Consider the following 18,868-nt stretch of genomic DNA (forward strand, 5'->3'; position numbering starts at 1 on the left):
TATTTATAGGGTTAAATAAACATTTTATATTAGTATATCATTTAATTTACAAAATAAAAATAGAAGAGCCCTTTTCTAGTACGATGCTTAGAGTTCATATTGTATTGGAAGCAAGTAGAGCCTTCCCTCCATGCGCGTGCGCCGCATCCCCGCTACACTGACTATATAAACATTCGCCCAAACCTGCCGCGCGCTATTACATCAGTGACTTTGTGCTTTTTCTTGCTGTATATTTATTCATTCATAAGGTAAGCTATATTTTAATATTCAGGATAATTAGGGATGAACAAATTTTAAATTGTTTGCGTATTTAGTTGTAAATATTTGAAAAAATAGTTTTACGTTCTTTGATGTATGTGAATTGAGTTTTGTTTCGTAATAATAAAAACTAAGCTTATTTTCTTCTAATTTAACTTTTATATTTGTGTCAAGCTTCATTCCCAGCACTAAAACTTTATTACAGAAAAATACTTTTCTACTTTTTTTTAAATATATCTAAGTGTGAAGTATTTTTTTAAGTATAATAATAAATAAGTGTATTAATTAATACGTTACTTCTTATTAAGTTAATTATTATTTTTTATTATTATTATCTAAAAAAAAATAATTGTTAATTTATTTTCTTTGCAAACGAGAAAAAAATATATAATAATATAAATGAAGTATATCAAAGTCAAAAGTTTCATAATTTTGCTAAAGGTCACAGCTCCTTTTAAAGATGTTGACTTTGAAATAACAAAATGTAAATAACGCTTACTTTAAAATATTTATTCCGTATATAATAAGACCAGACCTATATAATAACCAGAAATATAATTAAGAAAATATTTAAGCTTAACTACTTTTTTGTTTTTTTTGTGTATTAAATACAAAAATTATTAAAAATAAAGGTACACTCGTACACATGTACACATGTTGTTATGATCTTTAGATTTTATATTATTATAAATGACGTAAGTGCAATTGTTAAGATTAAATATGCCCTTTAGGTTAGCACAATAAAGCCTTATACAAATAATAGCTATTTTATATTCAAATTTATAGTTGATAGCTAAGCCGATAGATATCTAAGAAACATTTTTTTAACATATAAATAAATCGAAAGGTTCAATCTGTTACAATTAGTACAAAAAAGTTTTTATGACAAAATTTTGAATTTTGTAACAACCGTGATACAAGCTATAAAATTTTTACGAGTTCATATTATTTTTATTATCATAAAAACTTTTAACCGTCCTAAAAGTTTGTACAAAAAAGTAAGTATTATAGGTGCAAAAATATTTTTATTCTTCAAATCGATGTCTTTTCCTTTTTCATAAACAGAAGTCAAATCAGCGGGAATTTAACGTTAAACAGCGAGAGACATTTACTGAAACATGATAAGAAATACCAATTGCTTGACACGTACCCACTAAAAATATTACCTATTAAAAAGTCAATATTCCTATAGAAATAGATCGATTATAAATTCTATAATTGACGTAATAAAATATAAAGAATATTATATATAAATAAAAATAGAATATATAATAGCATTATGTTGTTTTATGCGTATTGTTTATTTTTTTTTTTTTAAATGCAATATAATTATTATTATTCTCATAAAAAATGTCATAACATTTTTTCGACATTAATAGAATATTTTATTTTTATGTTTTATTATTTAATGTAGTGCAATATTATGTAGATTTGAGCAACTTATTAATATTATTATTATACATACTTTTTTCCAAGGATAAAAAAAATTAAATATAGACAAGGCTCATGACGTTGCGTTTGGTTCTGTCGTTCAAGTAACGATTCCCCTAGAGAAGGAAAAAAGTAAAATATTGAATACCTACGTCACTAGATTCCTATCCCGCAATCGAGGGAAGCGCCTGAAGATGATGAAAATTAAACATAACATAGCTTCACGTTTTATCCCTAGCGGGGTAGTCAGAGAGAACGGAGCGCCAAACGCTACGGTCTCTACATACCTCTTTCGCCTCGTCCACTGTCATCAACCTCTTCATACATGCCCTCCGGGGGATCCTCATGCTTTTTACGCAAAAAAACCATGAAAATTAAAAATATGTATAATACAATTCTTTTTCTCTTTAGGACGCGATATTTTAAAAGTAAAAGTTTTGAAGTCGATAGTTAGTATGTCGTATGCGTACAGTAGGTTATTATGAAGTCTGACAGGCGTTCTGTGTGTAATGGGCTCCGTCTCTTGACGCATCGTTATACCTGCACGAACAAATCTATGTCAAAACCGTATAAGAAACCCATTTATTTCCAAAGTGGTAAAAATATTTAGAGTTTTAGTTGGTCGAACTTATATGTATTAATTTAAAAATCTATTGGTAACTTGACTTGAGAACGAAACAACTTTTATTAAGTCTTCGTATTTTTTCGTCTTTAAAAAAATATATAAACATAAAGTTTATATATTTTTTTAATGAATACTAGCTTTATTTTTTCAAAATTTTAGCTCGAACAAATTATAAAATGAAACCACAATGTGTAAAACCTAAGAATTCACATGTGAATATTTTTTTCATCGATAAATTAGCGGTTAATATTCCCATTGTCTTATAGTCCCACGGCGTAAGTTAATAGCCTACAAAAACTAACCTAGCTGACCCAGCTTTATAGCACGAAGTAAGTAATTACATATTAAAAGAATTAAAAGATGGACTGTACAAAAATATATAAAATGCGGCCGCAATGGAAGATACAAATATTTTTCAAACACAAGTTTTACTTTGTATAACTATATATCAGGTTAAAATAATACGACTTTATTTTATAACTTTATCTATGAAAACGACCACCTCAATGGGCAAATTGAATCGACAAACTTTGAGTTCCTAAATCATTTCACTTGTGTATTTATTATTAGTGAGCTACAAGGAAGAATATGAATTCTTCAATTATTTAATTGCTTAAATTTTATACTAAAGTATTCACAAAATATATTTTTTTGTTTCTAATATTTTTAAAATATCTACCTAGTCTTCCACACTTAGGAGGTAAGAAAAATATTTTTTTAGAGACGTATGTAGCGAGATTTGAACCCGCGCCTCTTGGAAACCGTCCACCCGTTTCTAAAAGAAATATTTTTCATATGGTTACTAACTCTTTATTTTGAGGTCACTGGTACAAATGGCAAGTTGCGCAATGGTTCAAGGCCAATCGCTCGCGGGATATCATAACTTAGCACATTATTTTTTATTCGGCGGATACGTTTGGTTATAGCTTTGTCGGTCCGGTGTTTCGTGGTACGGTATAAGCACCATGAAATTATAAAATTAAATTCCAGAGATTACTTTAATGGCCATCTCTGTAAGTGCTATAATCAAAATATCTTAATTTGAAATTCTTATAAATATTTGACATTTCTTTAAAAGCTTAAAACATAATTGATATACGCGAGAATCGAGAATAATATATTTACGAGTATCTTGATTTATAATTAAAAAAAAAGCTTGAGCCCGTTGATGTCTTCTATATAGAAGCGATCAATGAAGCTGAAGTTTCTTAATAAGTAATAATATATTGTATAACAGTTCATTTCAAATTATTTAAGCTTTTTTAAATTATTTAATTATTTTTTCTTTTTATATAATTGTCATGGAGTTTATTTTTTGTGTTAATATTGTCAATAACAATTATTTAGTGTATTATCGAAATAAATATCTCATCGTCTAATGATTGCTAAAAAAATAAAAGACTAGAACTACATACGTATATATGTAAGTGGTCTTGTAATGAGGCAATTAGGCACTAGGCTTAAAGGACCGTGAACCATTTAATTATGCACACATTACATAAATATGGAGTCAAAACTATCGCAATTTTAATTAGGAAATTTAAAACAAGATTGTTTTGAAATCCCAAAGTCGAAACTAAAAGAGCTGCTTGATTTAAATACACAATTGCAAAATGCTAGATGTAGAGATTTACAGACATAGATAAAGACTTTTGTTAGAGGCTATAACAGGTTCACTTTTCTGTACTTATTATGTATATTTATATTACTTATATATGTTCATATAATTCTCAATGTATATACAGTTTATTTTTTATAAATATAGAACAAGAATTTATAACGTATAAAATATCTCTTACTTTAAATCGTTTATAAAATAACTAGAAAACATTACTATTATTACGTAATCCAATCGTTTAATAAATACAACATTGAACTTGGCTTCCATCTCGTGGACATGGAGATATATCAAGCTGCTAATTAATGCGTAAATATGAGAGGATGTATGTGATTCTCTTGATCATACAAACAACACGTTAATGGTAGGTAATAAATATTAAGAATTCATAGTGAATGAGATAATCATGTGCATATATTGTTGTTAGGTTAATACTTATGGCGCTAGAATATCGAAAAAAATCTAAAAGTTCTCTGCGATTATTACAAGTAAAATTTTATGTATTTCATATTTGCCGCATAGTACTGAAAAGGTGCTTAGTCTATATTCATTTTTTAAACATAATATCTTATTAATTTTTATTTTTAAAATAAAATGTATTAATATTTAAAAAAAAATAAAGTAGGTTGAGCAACAATGCAGACCCTGGCAACACCGGCCGGGATTAATGCCAAGAGCAAGAAGAATTTAAAAAAAAAGTTTTAAATTAACTATATTAATAAGTATATTATCTATTCAACATTTTTAATATAAGAAAAACAATATATTTATTATATACCTCTGTCAGATGTGTACACACAACTGTTAGTTTATGTTGTAATAATTTACAACATCTCGTCGGTTCAGTTCATCTATTGGATTCTTAATAAATGTCACGAAGATAATTCATTCAGTAGAAGGTTTTTCGTGGCTCTAATGCATCTTCTGATTGACGCAAATATTTATAGGTAATGTACCCAGTACGAAATATTTTTTATTCATACTAGTATATAAATTTAGTTTATAAATAAATACATTTAATTAATAAAAATAAATATAACAATGCCATTTACTTATTTGACAAAATATAAACACTTTTGTATTTATAAAATGACGCATTAACGGGTCCTCTAATATAAAAAAAATAGATAAAAATAATATGTATACAGCAAAGAGAAAAAACACGCAAGTAAATTATCTTATAAATATACTTTCCAAAACTGTAGTTACGTAGAAGAGACAAGAAAAATTTCACCTGTTTATGAAAACAACGTCGTAGGTACTCAACGCATGACAGCTGGACTTGGTTAGAATTTTTATTAGATGAATTTCCAAAAACGTTAAAACAACGATATAGCAGTTGTGTATGTCGACTATAAATAAGACAATGCAACTTTAATTTAGGGAATATAAGAATCTATAAAAACACGATAATAGTAAAAAATAAGGTTCAATAAATGTACGCTTAAATATTTCGTAGTACGCTACGGATTTAATGCGGTTTCACAAATAAACAGAGCTCCATTCAATAGGTAAGTTTTATATTTATAATATAGATTATATAAATTATGCTTATAAAATAACGTTGTAAAAAGCACATTTTTCTGCACTTGCCCGCCAAAATGATAAATAACCAGCAACCAAAGCCTCGGGAAAAATATTTGTATATTAGACGTGACTGTTCAATTTTGTGGTTGTAAGCACTAGCGGCGTTAGGGTAGGGCGAGCCTGGGCGACCGCCCAGGGGCGCTGGATAAAAAGGGCGCCGTAGACGCCCGTTTAGGGCGCTTTGCGCAAAGATGTCTTAAAATGGTCTAAGATTTAAATAAAAAAAAACGAAGTCACCATCACCACAAAAAAACGAAGAAAGGCTAGAAGAAGTGAAATTTTATTAGTTTTTGTCATTTTTTTTTTTTAAATACATGGTTATTTCGTTGTACTCATTCCCTGTTTTGTATATTATTGAAATGTAGTTAGGGGGCGCCGAAAAAATTTCGCCCAGGGCGCCGGTAGTGCTAAAACCGGCCCTCGTTCTCGAAAAATATAATAATCCCTCTATAATAACTTTATGTATTTCTGCTAACATCAAGGAACATAGCAAATGAAAAGATAGCTTAGAATTATTGTGCTTTAGATTCCAACATAATAACATATTATCTAAAAATGGTATACGCACGTTCGGCATGTAGTTCAACTACAAATTTAATCGTCCGTCACAGATGTAGATTAAAATTGATCGTGGCGGGCTGCGATGCCAGGTACTAAATTGGCTCCATAAAGTGCCTCACGAAGCGACGAGAGTCGTGTCTCGCGAACTGACGTGACGGTCCGGCCTCGAGAGCTTGCAAAACCGCCACATTGTGGTGAGGCTCGCACTGAATTCGCGATTGGTAAATGTTAAGAATACCATTGAATCTGCCGTGATGGATGTTCGATGAATAGTCGTGTGAACGAAACTGAGCGTACATTCGTTTTCGGCATTAACAGACCACGAACTGCCAACTGGCATACAATGGCTGTTGGTTTAGTAAGAGTTGTACAATTATATTGGTTTATTTTTATTTGCTTTTGGATATGCGTATTATATGTTTACGAATTTTAGATAACAAAAATACTATAAAATTATACTTGATAGAAATTAAATAATATGCTCATGGTTTTTTCATTTATATAACAAGTATAAAAAAATTAAACAATGTAACATTTTTGATAGCAGCCTTGCATCCAGTGGATATCTATTATCTATATAGATGCTACCTATACATTAGAGAATTAATGATAAAATAGAAACTTTCCGATATTTGTAAGCAGCAAATTAATAATACATAAATATGCCAGTATTTATTTACATGTTTGTTTTACAAAATCTCATTATTCCTGAATAATCAACATTCATTTAACTATAAACTTATTAGCTAACAACTAACATAACATAAATATAGATGATAATCAGTAACCATAGGAACGTCTTGATCATGAATATTCAATGTATATCGCAAGATGGACGACGACATGAGAGTACTTCATTGCTACTGCTTCCAATGTTACTGCGGAAGCTGTGTCGTTCGTGTAAGACTTTTGATCTAGATAATACCCATATATAGACAAGGAAATTAATTAAGTCTAACCCTGATATTACGAATGTCGATACGCCATCGCGTCTGCCCTATTCTTTATTGATGAAGTAGAATCGCAATTATCCGTGTGCAGCAATTATATCAGATAAAAGCGGTAAAACGTGTCAAGGTTTACTCCACGTACTAGGTGACTCCTCTGCATTCCGCCTAACAACACCTGTTTCCGGGTACTTATACATGCTGCTTTTATTCTTATGTTGATGCTATGGAGTCTATATTAGCATGATTATTGACGTTCGTATACCTACTTCGCGGCGAGTTTGAGCTCATCGCCACTTATAGCTTTTAATAGAGTCGATCACTTATATGTTTTGATAGAGCAATCAACAAACACGTGAGACAACATTTAGCTTCGAACATAATGAGAGTTGTATGTTGACAACGTAGAGGAATATGGCAAAAAAAGGGTTATGTTAGCATTATTGCAGTTTGCTGTCTGTCGCACGTATTGTGACACAGTTCACAGTTAACGCTTGTTTATAAATTAGGTCGAAGTGTTTCGTTTACATGTGTATTGTCGCCGGAGGCCCCGGCGTCGTCTGGGGCGCGCCCACTTTGCGGACTGTCCGGCGTTATGCAACGCGCGACAGCGGGGCTTGATCGATGACCCGCCGGCCATAAGCTGACACCTCGCTGAAGCCTACGAGAATACCATTACGGGCAGCTAAATCAATAATGTCGTCACATTACACAATTAATCTTATATGCGTAAAGAGAATTTGTAATAAATTGTCTTCTATCGAGTAGTTATTTAGATATATTATATTTATATATTAATTTAATATTATATTAAATTCTTAGAATAATATTTAACTATTATTTTTTTTTTCAAATAACTTTGTAATGAACAATTATTAAGTCATTAGTTCGCTACTGATCTTGCCAAACGTGTGCGTAATGTACGATGAAATAAAATTAAAAAATAAATTTTCTTAATAGACTAAACGTAATAAGTACCTATAAATAAACTCGTAACAGTTTTTACGTAAATTTCCAAATCGAACATAGGTATCTAAAAGTCAACAGACTTTGTTGTAGGTTCATAGGTGATTCTTGTAAAATATGAAGGATTATTAAAAATCTATTAACCTAACTTAATGGTATTTGAGCTCGGGGATTTCCCAATGTAAAAATCAATATTTCACCGTTACGCAAGTTACTCCTTGCGGCCGTCCATCTGTGACACATTAATTTATTTATCAACATTTCTGTCCGCTTACGTGATGTGTAACCCACTCTTGGCATCTGATGCACATTCATTATAATAAATTGCGGCTTGTATGCGTTTATTTATACATATAGCTATATGTACAAATATGTTTTATCTTTTGGACGTTTTAAAGGAAATAGTAGGGATATTTATTCGTGTATAAAATATACGGACTAAAAATCCACACAAAAATATATATTTTTTAAATATATTAAAATTAAGCGAATATAAAGGTAAAATATTTGCAATTATTTGCAAACGATTATTTCGTTTAATATTACTGATGATGACATCAATGACACGATGATGGTACAAATTACGTTGGATAGAGCAGAACAACATCAGGCATACAAACTCGATTTTTTAATGGAGTGTAAACATTAATTTGTAACTATAAAAATGTATAAATGATCTCCATTTTGCAGATGCAGGCGTGGTTGGTGGTGGCGTGCGCAGCGGCGCTAGCAGCGTTGGCGTCTGCCCAAAAACCTGGAAGGTTCCTTTCCCTACCGATACCGCAGAAATGCGCTAACAGTAAGTAACTTCCATAATTTAAATATTCACGAAATATATATCTACCTATTTAAAATATCTATACATGAAGTAATAAATACAATTTCATTTATAAGTATTTTATAATTTAAATGTTTTTATTGTTTTTAATGTTTTTTAACTATCACTGAAATCCACGCTGTACTCTGGCTCTAGGTGCTATCTTCATTTCCCGAGATATAATCTTTTGCTTCCGGACAGGATTTCTTCACCCTTACTCCTTTGATCGGCTTTTTATGTTCAAATAGGGTCAGATCTTTTCTGACCACGTCACAAACAGAGGTCTCAATGCATGTGGTACACAAGCATTTGACTAATAATAAAGTATAGAGGATTTTAAAAATTGTAATACATATATAGATACTTTATCTATTTTATGTAGTGTAATCACAGCCATTCTTTCAAAAATTCTTTCAAATTTCAAAGAACCGATTCTTTTTATCACTCAAGTCCATTTTAATATCACAAAATATTTTACATAATATTGGCGCGAAACTAAGAAAGTAAAATGAGCAACAGATTCCAAATCCAAAAGTAATATTTTGTTTATTTTTAATTGTGACGGTATTTATAGCCAGACTAAGTATAAATTATGCTACGATAACAAAAAACCTTAAGAAACAAAACTATACATTTATACATAGGTATATTGATTTCAAGGTATAAATAATTTTAACGACATTTTATATTATTAACTGGATACTATGTCCAACTATAAAAATATTGCCTTAACGTTAGTATGGTCATAAAGTTCACGCAACAAAAGTTGCGGGCGGCAACTAGTATAATATAAAATGTTGCAATACATTCCTAACACATATAGCTAACTATATTATGCTTACAATTTATAAGTATAAACATTGAAACTTGAAGATGTTTTCCTATTTACTTATTCATACAAAGCGTTTTACCTACTTTCTTACGTGAAAGTAAAAGCTCGGGTCAATGCACCATCAAGGCCACGGGCGTAGCCTCGAGGACGCGCGTGCTTCAGAAAATAGATTTTCCTAGTCATTTCGTGTGAACGAAAAAAATTACAACACAAAATATATTTTTTGTTTATGAAAATCTTCTTTTATTTTGGGACATGTATTACAAAAATATTGTCAACGAGCGGCTATTCCTGGAGTAGGAATCGAACCCACAACCTGTCGCGTAGCTTGTGCCCCTACGCCACGACTTGCCTCAAAGGTCTTCCTTTGTACATAGTAACATATTATTGTGTAGACTGTTATTTTTACGTTATAAAATTAAAAGCCTATTAATTTTAATTTATTTGTCTATTATTGACATTATCGAGGCAAAATTAGAACTTACCTGTCATATATTTAACTTGCAGTCGGAGGAATGTTTATTTTGTTTAATAATTTTGAAGCCCAAATGTGAAAACTACTATCTTCATTATAATCATACATGGCGTTTACATAAGCGATGCAATGGTTTTCAATCTACATAGATAAAAAATATTACAATGTTATAAAAGCTAACCGACAACAAAAAACTAATGAGAGAATACTACAACTTAAAAAAATTTAGCATAATTTAACAATCATTAACAAATCACAAAATGATAAACAACACAATGAAATAAAAATTATATAATAATAAAATGAAGTAACTTACGCAATGGTAATAAAGCGATATTACTAGTATTATCTATATTATAAATATTTCATTAGTTTTATAACGTGTGAATGAATCTCACCGCCAGATACGGGAAGCTCATTACCAATACCCTACTGTTGCGGCTTGTAGGTGAGGTTGCATAACAGTCACACGGTGTGGAGAAAATGAATGAATCATGAAACAAATTTGCCTGTTTATATTGTAAGGTTATCCACTATAGCTTAATAAAGAATGCCGCCAGAATTACAATTATACTGACAGGAGCCTTATTTACAAAAATCTTAAATTTTAAACTACTTTGTAAAGAGGTAATAATATATTTATTTAATTATAATAAATATTTTCTAATTATGTAATATTAAACTTGATTATGTATTCTAAGATATGTACCTATTAACTATCTACATGTTGTAATGAAATTTGGGCAGATGTTAATTAAAACATAATTAAATACAGCAGAGCAACATATTAATTAACTAGCCTAATTATAATTAACAAGAGTCAAAAGTAACGCAGACTACAAAATAAGAAATGTTGAAGTTATAAATTAACTAAATGAAACATTTTTAGTTTTGAAAATGATTCCTTATAAAAAGATATTTGTCCTAAAAAAGTCAGTTAGTCGTTTCTGTATACAAACATAAAGTAAATATACTCGTATATGTTTCTCTAAAAATGTTATAAACATTTGTTAAGCAACTTCATTGTAAGCAATTTGAATAGTTACAAATTAAACTAATCAGTCTTTAAAAAAGGATATCAAATAAAAAAGGAAAAATGAAATAAAATCGCAGTTCGTACGATCGTAAGGCAATATTTGGATATGGATATATTAAAATTTATTTATATATGGAACTTCTAATAAATTTTATTATAATAAGACCTACCAAGCTATTTTCGTTTATTCTAAGATTTATTACAAAGCTAGCTAAAATAACGAAACAGTGATGTTGCAACACAGCCTCCATTGCATTGTACTTAACATTTATTCCATTCATTCTACAAAGCTATTATAAAAATTTAACTCACGCCTTCGAGCGTCTTAAGTAATATTGTTAAAACGATATATAATTATCTTGTAGAACCTACCATTATAAAGATGATAGATGATATTTTAAAAAAGTATAACTTTTAAACTTTCATTAAAGTACATATAAAAGCTATTATCTGAATAAAATATAAAGAAATTTGTACAACTACAAATTTACATATATTTTACTAGTTAAGCAAATAATAAAAAAAAATAGTTAAGTTTATTTATTACTTTCTCAATATTTTTCAAAACTTTTTTATTAGGCAGTTGGCATCTACAGTGATTTTTTTAAACATAGACCTAGACTGAGTCTCATTCTGCTTGAATATTATAACTACAGTAATATATAGAAAATTTTACATTAAATATTAAATCGTTAGCGATTACCCGTGAATGATTAATGTGAAGTTGTATTCGCTAAGTTGCCATTGTATGGAGCTCGATCGCAAACAATCGCGCATCTGTTTGTCTGTCAACGCGCAAGGTCTCTCACTATAATTGCCGGTACCTCCGTCGTGCGAATCTTAGCACATTCAACTTTGTAATTACTCATTAAAAATATTTACGCAACAGAAGGATTTTATTGATGTCATTATCTAATGGTACCTATCTAGTAATACTTCAACTTAATACATAATTGTTGCGTAGATATTTCAGAAATATACATGAAAATAGGACTCATGAGAAATAATTACACAAAATCATTTTGCTCGATAAAAATTTACATTTTTAAATAGAAAAAAATATTTATAAAGTTGTTTTAAATTCACAATATACTTACGTTTGGTACTCTCATGGTCTAAGAAATCCTAAGCGAATAATGGGGAGCTATGTAAGTAAGCAATTAGGGTCGAATTATTATGAAGCTCAAAAGAGTAGGAGTATTCATGCGTACTCCTTGGCCTAGTTGTATCCGCGTGACAGACGCATCTACTCGACTAGGTCGAATAACAATGTCAAATGTCTGGTCTGGCGACGGCTACTGGTCATTAACATTCAAATTTTTTTTTTAAAATATTAATAACTAACCTATACGTGGAAATCCAAATAGTATTTATTTATTTATTTCTTATAGTACTTATAATTAAACGCTAAAACCTAACTTAAATAAAATCCCAGGTGACATTTGTAGCAGATGCAACATATCAAGCTTTGCATGTAGTCGTTTGTATGTAGTAGGTACTTGCATGTCGATTTCTCTTTTGGATAAATAAGTATGTAGTCTTATGTAGCAGATAAACATTTTTCTGTCACAAAATAAACATAAAGAAGGAATAAGTAAGTAGAGAGTAATATTTGTTTTATAGTTCAATATATTTTTAATAATAGTAAAGAAATTTCTATTACTCGTTATAAATATTTTAAACCACTAATATCAAATTTCAATGAGCTACATTAACCAACACCAATAAAAAAATAAATGATTTGGCTGTCGTTAACTCACTCGACATGTTAGATGTCCGTTCTCGTTGCACAATACGGAAAGGTCGCCGATGCAGGGTTATGTAAAGACGTGTTCCATACACTTTTACGACACACCAGCACCAGGGTACTGTTGCGTTTTTAAAGTTTCATTAAGGCGTCAAAGTCACGACCCTGGTAGAACGCATCGCATTTCGTAGGTACATGACCTGTGGCCGCTGGCTGAGACTGGCTGAGGGTCGTCTTTCATTAACGCTTTAAACATATACATAAGTGCACCAAATCGTGTGAATTGTTATTCACATATAATCGTATGTTACATGAGGCCAAATGTTTACATGGCCTTGTTTGAATTCTTTGTAATGCCAAGTGCCTTACGTGGAAGATTCATTTTGTAAAATAAGAAATACCTAATATATTTTCGTTTATTTACAGGACCCAAAGAATTTTCTTATCGAGGACATAATTACTTCTACACCGGCCACGTTCCTGAGCTCGCTAATAGGAAATTTGACTGGCTCGATGGACGCAATATTTGTCGTGAATATTGCATGGATCTTGTTTCAATGGAAACACAAGAAGAAAACAATTTGATTTTCAAACTAATACAACAAAGTAAGTAAATGTTACTATATACCTGCTTTGATTTTATTATATTTTTATATGCTGACGAGTCATACTTACATTAGTATTATTGAAATCGATATCCTTATCCTCTGTCGACCGCACTATACATCTAATAATATCTAATAGGTAGATATATTTTAAGAATCAGACCTACAAAATATGAAAAAGTTGCCCTTGTTCATATTTTGATATTGATTAAATTTGCAAAAGTATAAATAGCTATTCAAAACGTTTTTTACTTAATTATTACAGGTGATGTCCCGTACATCTGGACCTCGGGTCGTCTCTGTGACTTCAAGGGATGCGAGTCGCGTCGAGACCTCGAGCCTAAAAATATTTTGGGTTGGTTCTGGTCCGCTAACCGCGAAAAGATATCACCAACCAATCAGGTATGAATATAAAAATATATTTTTTATCTTCATATATTAATTATTGCATTATGCGGCTAGTGAAGTTATTCGAAACACCCAACTTGGTCCAAATAGAAAGGGGAACAAAATATTTTAATTGTAAATATTCTCTCAAAAAGTTGGCTCTTCGCGTAATTTATGTGTGTTTGTAATTAATATAAGTTTTTATTTATGATAAATATTTTTTTATATTTCCAGATCTCACCCGGTTGGGGTTACAACCCCTGGTCTCAAACCGGTCACAAAAAGCAACGTCAGCCCGACAACGCCGAGTTCGATATCAATGGAACCACCGAGTCATGTCTGAGTGTTTTAAACAACGTATACAATGACGGAATAGCATGGCACGACGTAGCCTGTTACCACGAAAAGCCCGTAGTATGCGAAGACTCCGAGGAACTCCTCAATTATGTCGCGAGCACCAATCCCGGCCTTCGCTTGTAATTCGATAACATATTTAAATAAGTTCGTGTTCTCTTCTAACATCACCTAAACCCCAGTATGTATAAATTATTTACACTTAACTGCCCATTCTAAGGTATTTGCTAATAATAAATATATGAGATAACAGCTTTGCTGCCTGCATGAGTAGATAACTTATGTATCTCTAAAGCAACTAATGTATGTATAATAAGTATTTAAAAGAGCACACCATGTAAAAGAAATAGTTACGCATAATTTTTTAACTGGAAATATGTTTTCAGTTATAATAATTAATCGTAATTGTTCATTACTTATATACTCTTTCACAATAATGAGAACTTGCCACATTTTCAAGGTATAGCGATCTCCCCAAAACTCACTGCCCTTCTGTTGTACAATCTTTGTAGTTTGTACAAAGTAGCATAAGTATGAATAAGTTTAATTAAGTTTATTGATCTAAGGGAAGAATTTTTATTTGTATATAAATAAATAAAAAAACATTGTTATTGTTTTATTTATTAACACAAAAATAAAATCAAGAATCATTGCAATGAATCTTAGCATAAACAAAAGGTTTATTTATTAATAATAAAGATAAAATAGAAATAAAGTGAAAGAGCCTTCAATGGAACATGTAATATAAAAGTAAAAAAAATATCTATTTATTTATTTAAGTAACTTACAGTGATAAGTTATTTAAAATTTGGTCTCAAAATATTAACAAACGCCATCTGACGCCATCTCTACTGAACTTATCAGAAAATTACTTTAATAATATTTTAACTTAAATGTAAAATCATAATATAACAAAAAATATATATATTAAAACAAAACAATAAATCTTCTGAAGTAAATGTAAAAAAATAATCAAGAACCACTTCTAACTGTAAATAGTAACTTTTTTTTTTCAAAATATCAATTCAAACAAAAGAAGATCTATATGAATAGCCTCTACCTAAGGATTTCAGATCACCATCTTGGTATCTCCGACAAATATTTAAATCCCTAGCTTTATTTATTAATAAAGTCAGCACATTTTGCTCTTGACCATTAAAAGTCATGTAGCTTTTAGAATATTTTTCAACATCTGTTGGTGTTATTTGAAATTCACTTATATCATTCCCTTGAGTGTCTTCTGAATCAGTGCTCTCTGCACTTACAGATTTTTCTTCAAAATCATTTACTATTTCAGCAGATAATTTTACAATTGATAAATATTCTTCTAAATTTATATCAGAACTTATATTAGGGACATTTGGTTTTGTAATTTCAGGTTTACTTGAGCATAAGTAATGTTTACGAGGAGTCACATATGTGCTGGGAAAATCTGGAAATATATAAAATATATCATTTATGTTTAAAATTTTAGAGGTCATCATGGCGCAGCGGCACAAGGGGGTGAGTGTAAGGCGACGGTTGTGGGTTCGATCCCCACTCAAGGAAGTGAAATATTTATTTACGTTTATATTTCCATTTCTACATTGTGGTGTCAAGGAAAAGCGTAGCGTTGAGTTCTGCCACTCAACAAATTCTGCAGAAAGTGGGGAACGGAGTGTCTTAACACTTGGTTCCCTCTGCCTACCCTGCTGTGTGTGGGATATAGCATGAAACTGATTTTATTTATTTGATTTAAAAATTTAAACAGTTTAATATATTAAATAACTTGTATATGTATCAAAATATTATTATCTTTTGCTTAGAATGTAATACTCAATTTGTTATATATCCTTACTTGTAATATAATATTCACTATCTTTCTCCAAAAACACAGGCCACTTTTCAAGCTCTTCAATAATATTCACCAATCTTTCTCCCTCTAGTTCAAGAAATAAGTCACCAAGTATCTGTCAGATATACAAATTTTAAAATAGTTTTTACATAAATTATTGTTTGTCATTTAATATTAGTGATTTTATAATTTATTTCTTACCACATCATTATATGTTGTTGATAGAAGAGCTAATGGCTTAAAAAATATTTTTGAAGCTTTATTTATGATCTTATGACACTTATCAATGGAACCTTCTGTCCATGAAGTACACCTTTCATTTTTAATTTGACAATCTTCACTTAATACCTTTAATTACAATATATTTGTTAATTTTAATAATTAAACTATACTTCTTATATTATTAATATTTCATAATGTATTTTTAACTATGAAAAAACTGCTTACTTTATCTAAAGGAACTATACCGTGAATACTGGCTTCAAAAATTTTCGTTGGTAGTTTTTTATATTCGTTTGGAAGGTTTATAAATACCAAATTTTCATTTGGTCGTAATTCTATACCATAATCTATGAGCCAAATTAAAAACTGTGATTCCGTGGAAACAACACCACGGACCCATTTATTTTTCCATAATACTGCAACATACTAATAACATGCAAAAAAATAATGCAAGTTACAAGAAAATGATAATATGTTAATTTTAAAGATTAACGAAATTAAGATTTTACCTGACCCTGTGGAACATCTAACAGTGTACTTTTATATGATAAACTTTTGTCCGTAACACTTTGATTAAATTCATTTAAATTTAATTTCATAATATCACTATATTGTTCGCTTACACAAAAAAATGAAAATGGATTAGTAAACGACGTTATTTTAATATTCATTTTAACATATAAAATAAAACCGCCAAAGTCCAAAACATTGAAATTAATACTAGAAGACTAGAACTGTAAAATTGAGGACTCCACAGGATTCGATAAAAGCTGTCAATTTTCGGCGGGTGAGTAGGTATATTTTTTATTTATTATTCTTTACCTACATATATTTTTTATTATTGTATAATTGAATTGATACACTCTTAGAGTGTTTTTAAAATATTAAATAATTTGAAAAAATTAATAAATTAGGTGCTCATACATTTAAATTTAAAGTAAAAATCAATATATAGTTTTAATAATATTTAACCATTTTTTTTTAATTTCATATAAATAATGATTTAAATTTTTTTTTTATTTTACATAAGTTTAATAGTGGAATTCGATGCAACATGAATGAATGTAGGTGTTCATTGCATTATTATTATTTATTGAGCGCATTATAATTATTAAAAATAAGAAAATATTGTAGATTACGCCCATGAGTTATAGATGGCAGCATAGAGTTAGGGTCTAACTGTTAGGCTAAGACAAGAAAAATGTAACTATAGCCTTGTTGCACTTTGCTATAAGTACATAACTTAAAATGAATAATGTCACGAAAGAAAGAAAACGGAAAAGTTTCGGACGGACAAATGAAACAAGAGAAATGTACAATATGATAAAAACGTTTGACATCTACATCTACTTATATCATTACAGTTTACTTTACAAAGTTAGTTTAATTTACAAAGAAATATGTAATTAAGTATATGTAAATAGATGTCATACTGTATGCCCAACAAAAAAAAACATAATTTTTTTGCAAAGAAACGTGTGAGCAAAATACTCAAGCTCTTTTAGTTGATGTTTATTTTGGAAGTAAAATGAGAAAATAACTAGGTTTTACTTTTACCTCTAGATAAGACCGTGATCATATGAAAGTTTTGTAAATTATACACAGGACAATCCCCTACTCCAGGTAAATTTGACTAATTCATTAATTGTGTATGTACTTATCTTTTAAATTATTAATGAAAATAATAATTTTGCAAATACTGATAGAAGCTACACTCGCTGCATCATTGCTATAATTATTCTTCAGGCTACACTGCACTGTCACTATATAAAAAATAGCACCAAATGGATATCAACTAATGTAAGTATTTTTGAAAATCTTTTACTACTATATTAGTTATTTCTTTTTTATGAGCTGAGAGCGCTGATTGTATTAAAAGAAGAATCATATGGGAAGTGTTTAGAAATATATGTACGATAACCATTTCCCAGATACTTATTCATAAAATGATTAGCAACTGTACTATAATACAATAATTAATTTCTTTTTTTATTTCATTTCAAGATAATATTTTATATTCATATACTTATTCTGTCTCAATCAATATTTAGGCTTCGATGTCGATTACTGGAGATTTGCTCTATTGTTGACAAGTTTGAAGCATTTTGTGCATTTTTTCAAATTACCAAAAATATTTTATAACTGATTTTTTTTTAATTATTGTCATGGCAACCATAAGGCTGAAACATTGGATATTGGCGAGCGGATCATAAAGCAATTGATGAAAGAGTGTTTCCTTGGTTGGCCTGATAAAAAGCATAGCAGTCTTTTGTTGGCAACTTTTGGTAGCAACAATATGCGTGTGTCGTTACCATTCCATTATGCCGCTACTAGACTTTACTTTTGGCAATGGAAGATGGACAAGAACTTAATTAGACTCTTTAGATCGCCAAATACGTAAATTTCCGGCGACATGCCGAATGTACCATACACTCGTCTGTAATGATACCTACTATATAACGCACGTTAGTGTGGAGGTCTGTGCTTTTTGATTGTTAGAAATGTCTGTAACCACGACGCATGCAGTCTTAGAGGTTTTTTTCTCAAAATAGACGAGGATATGCAC

The 18,868-nt window shown here is 30.0% G+C and overlaps 2 protein-coding genes across 3 annotated transcripts; one reads left to right on the top strand and one right to left on the bottom strand.

Annotated features, from left to right (window-relative positions):
- Positions 1–104: 104 nt before the first annotated feature.
- On the top strand, positions 105–14,853 carry slf (C-type lectin domain-containing protein slf). Its single transcript, XM_085188673.1, has 5 exons — positions 105–248; positions 8,684–8,792; positions 13,327–13,506; positions 13,771–13,907; positions 14,127–14,853. Exons 2-5 carry the CDS (start codon positions 8,684–8,686, stop codon positions 14,370–14,372), a joined length of 672 nt encoding a protein of 223 aa, XP_085044799.1. The 5' UTR covers positions 105–248; the 3' UTR covers positions 14,373–14,853.
- Positions 14,850–17,096, bottom strand: LOC146541575 (uncharacterized). Of its 2 annotated transcripts, XM_085188654.1 has the most exons (5): positions 16,812–17,096; positions 16,528–16,728; positions 16,282–16,428; positions 16,084–16,195; positions 14,850–15,678 (listed from the first exon to the last, which is right to left on the bottom strand). In XM_085188654.1, exons 1-5 carry the CDS (start codon positions 16,971–16,973, stop codon positions 15,272–15,274), a joined length of 1,029 nt encoding a protein of 342 aa, XP_085044780.1. In that variant the 5' UTR covers positions 16,974–17,096; the 3' UTR covers positions 14,850–15,271. The 2 variants fall into 2 exon arrangements, with proteins under 2 accessions (XP_085044780.1, XP_085044789.1); XM_085188663.1 differs by lacking the exon at positions 16,282–16,428.
- Between the last annotated feature and the right edge of the window lie 1,772 nt (positions 17,097–18,868).

The sequence above is a fragment of the Heliconius melpomene genome, chromosome 1 (genome assembly GCF_056956725.1).
Source record: "Heliconius melpomene rosina isolate 202511_hmr_F chromosome 1, ASM5695672v1, whole genome shotgun sequence".
In the NCBI taxonomy this organism is placed as follows: domain Eukaryota; kingdom Metazoa; phylum Arthropoda; class Insecta; order Lepidoptera; family Nymphalidae; genus Heliconius; species Heliconius melpomene.

Excerpts from the sequence above, each read along its gene's own strand:
- slf (XM_085188673.1), top strand. The coding sequence starts at position 8,684 with ATGCAGGCGTGGTTGGTGGTGGCGTGCGCAGCGGCGCTAGCAGCGTTG. Across the intron at positions 8,793-13,326 it reads ACCGCAGAAATGCGCTAACA|GACCCAAAGAATTTTCTTAT; the intron begins GTAAGTAACTTC and ends GTTTATTTACAG. Across the intron at positions 13,908-14,126 it reads AGATATCACCAACCAATCAG|ATCTCACCCGGTTGGGGTTA; the intron begins GTATGAATATAA and ends TTATATTTCCAG.
- LOC146541575 (XM_085188654.1), bottom strand. The coding sequence starts at position 16,973 with ATGAATATTAAAATAACGTCGTTTACTAATCCATTTTCATTTTTTTGT. Across the intron at positions 16,429-16,527 it reads GTATAGTTCCTTTAGATAAA|GTATTAAGTGAAGATTGTCA; the intron begins GTAAGCAGTTTT and ends TTGTAATTAAAG. Across the intron at positions 15,679-16,083 it reads TAGTGAATATTATATTACAA|ATTTTCCCAGCACATATGTG; the intron begins GTAAGGATATAT and ends ATATATTTCCAG.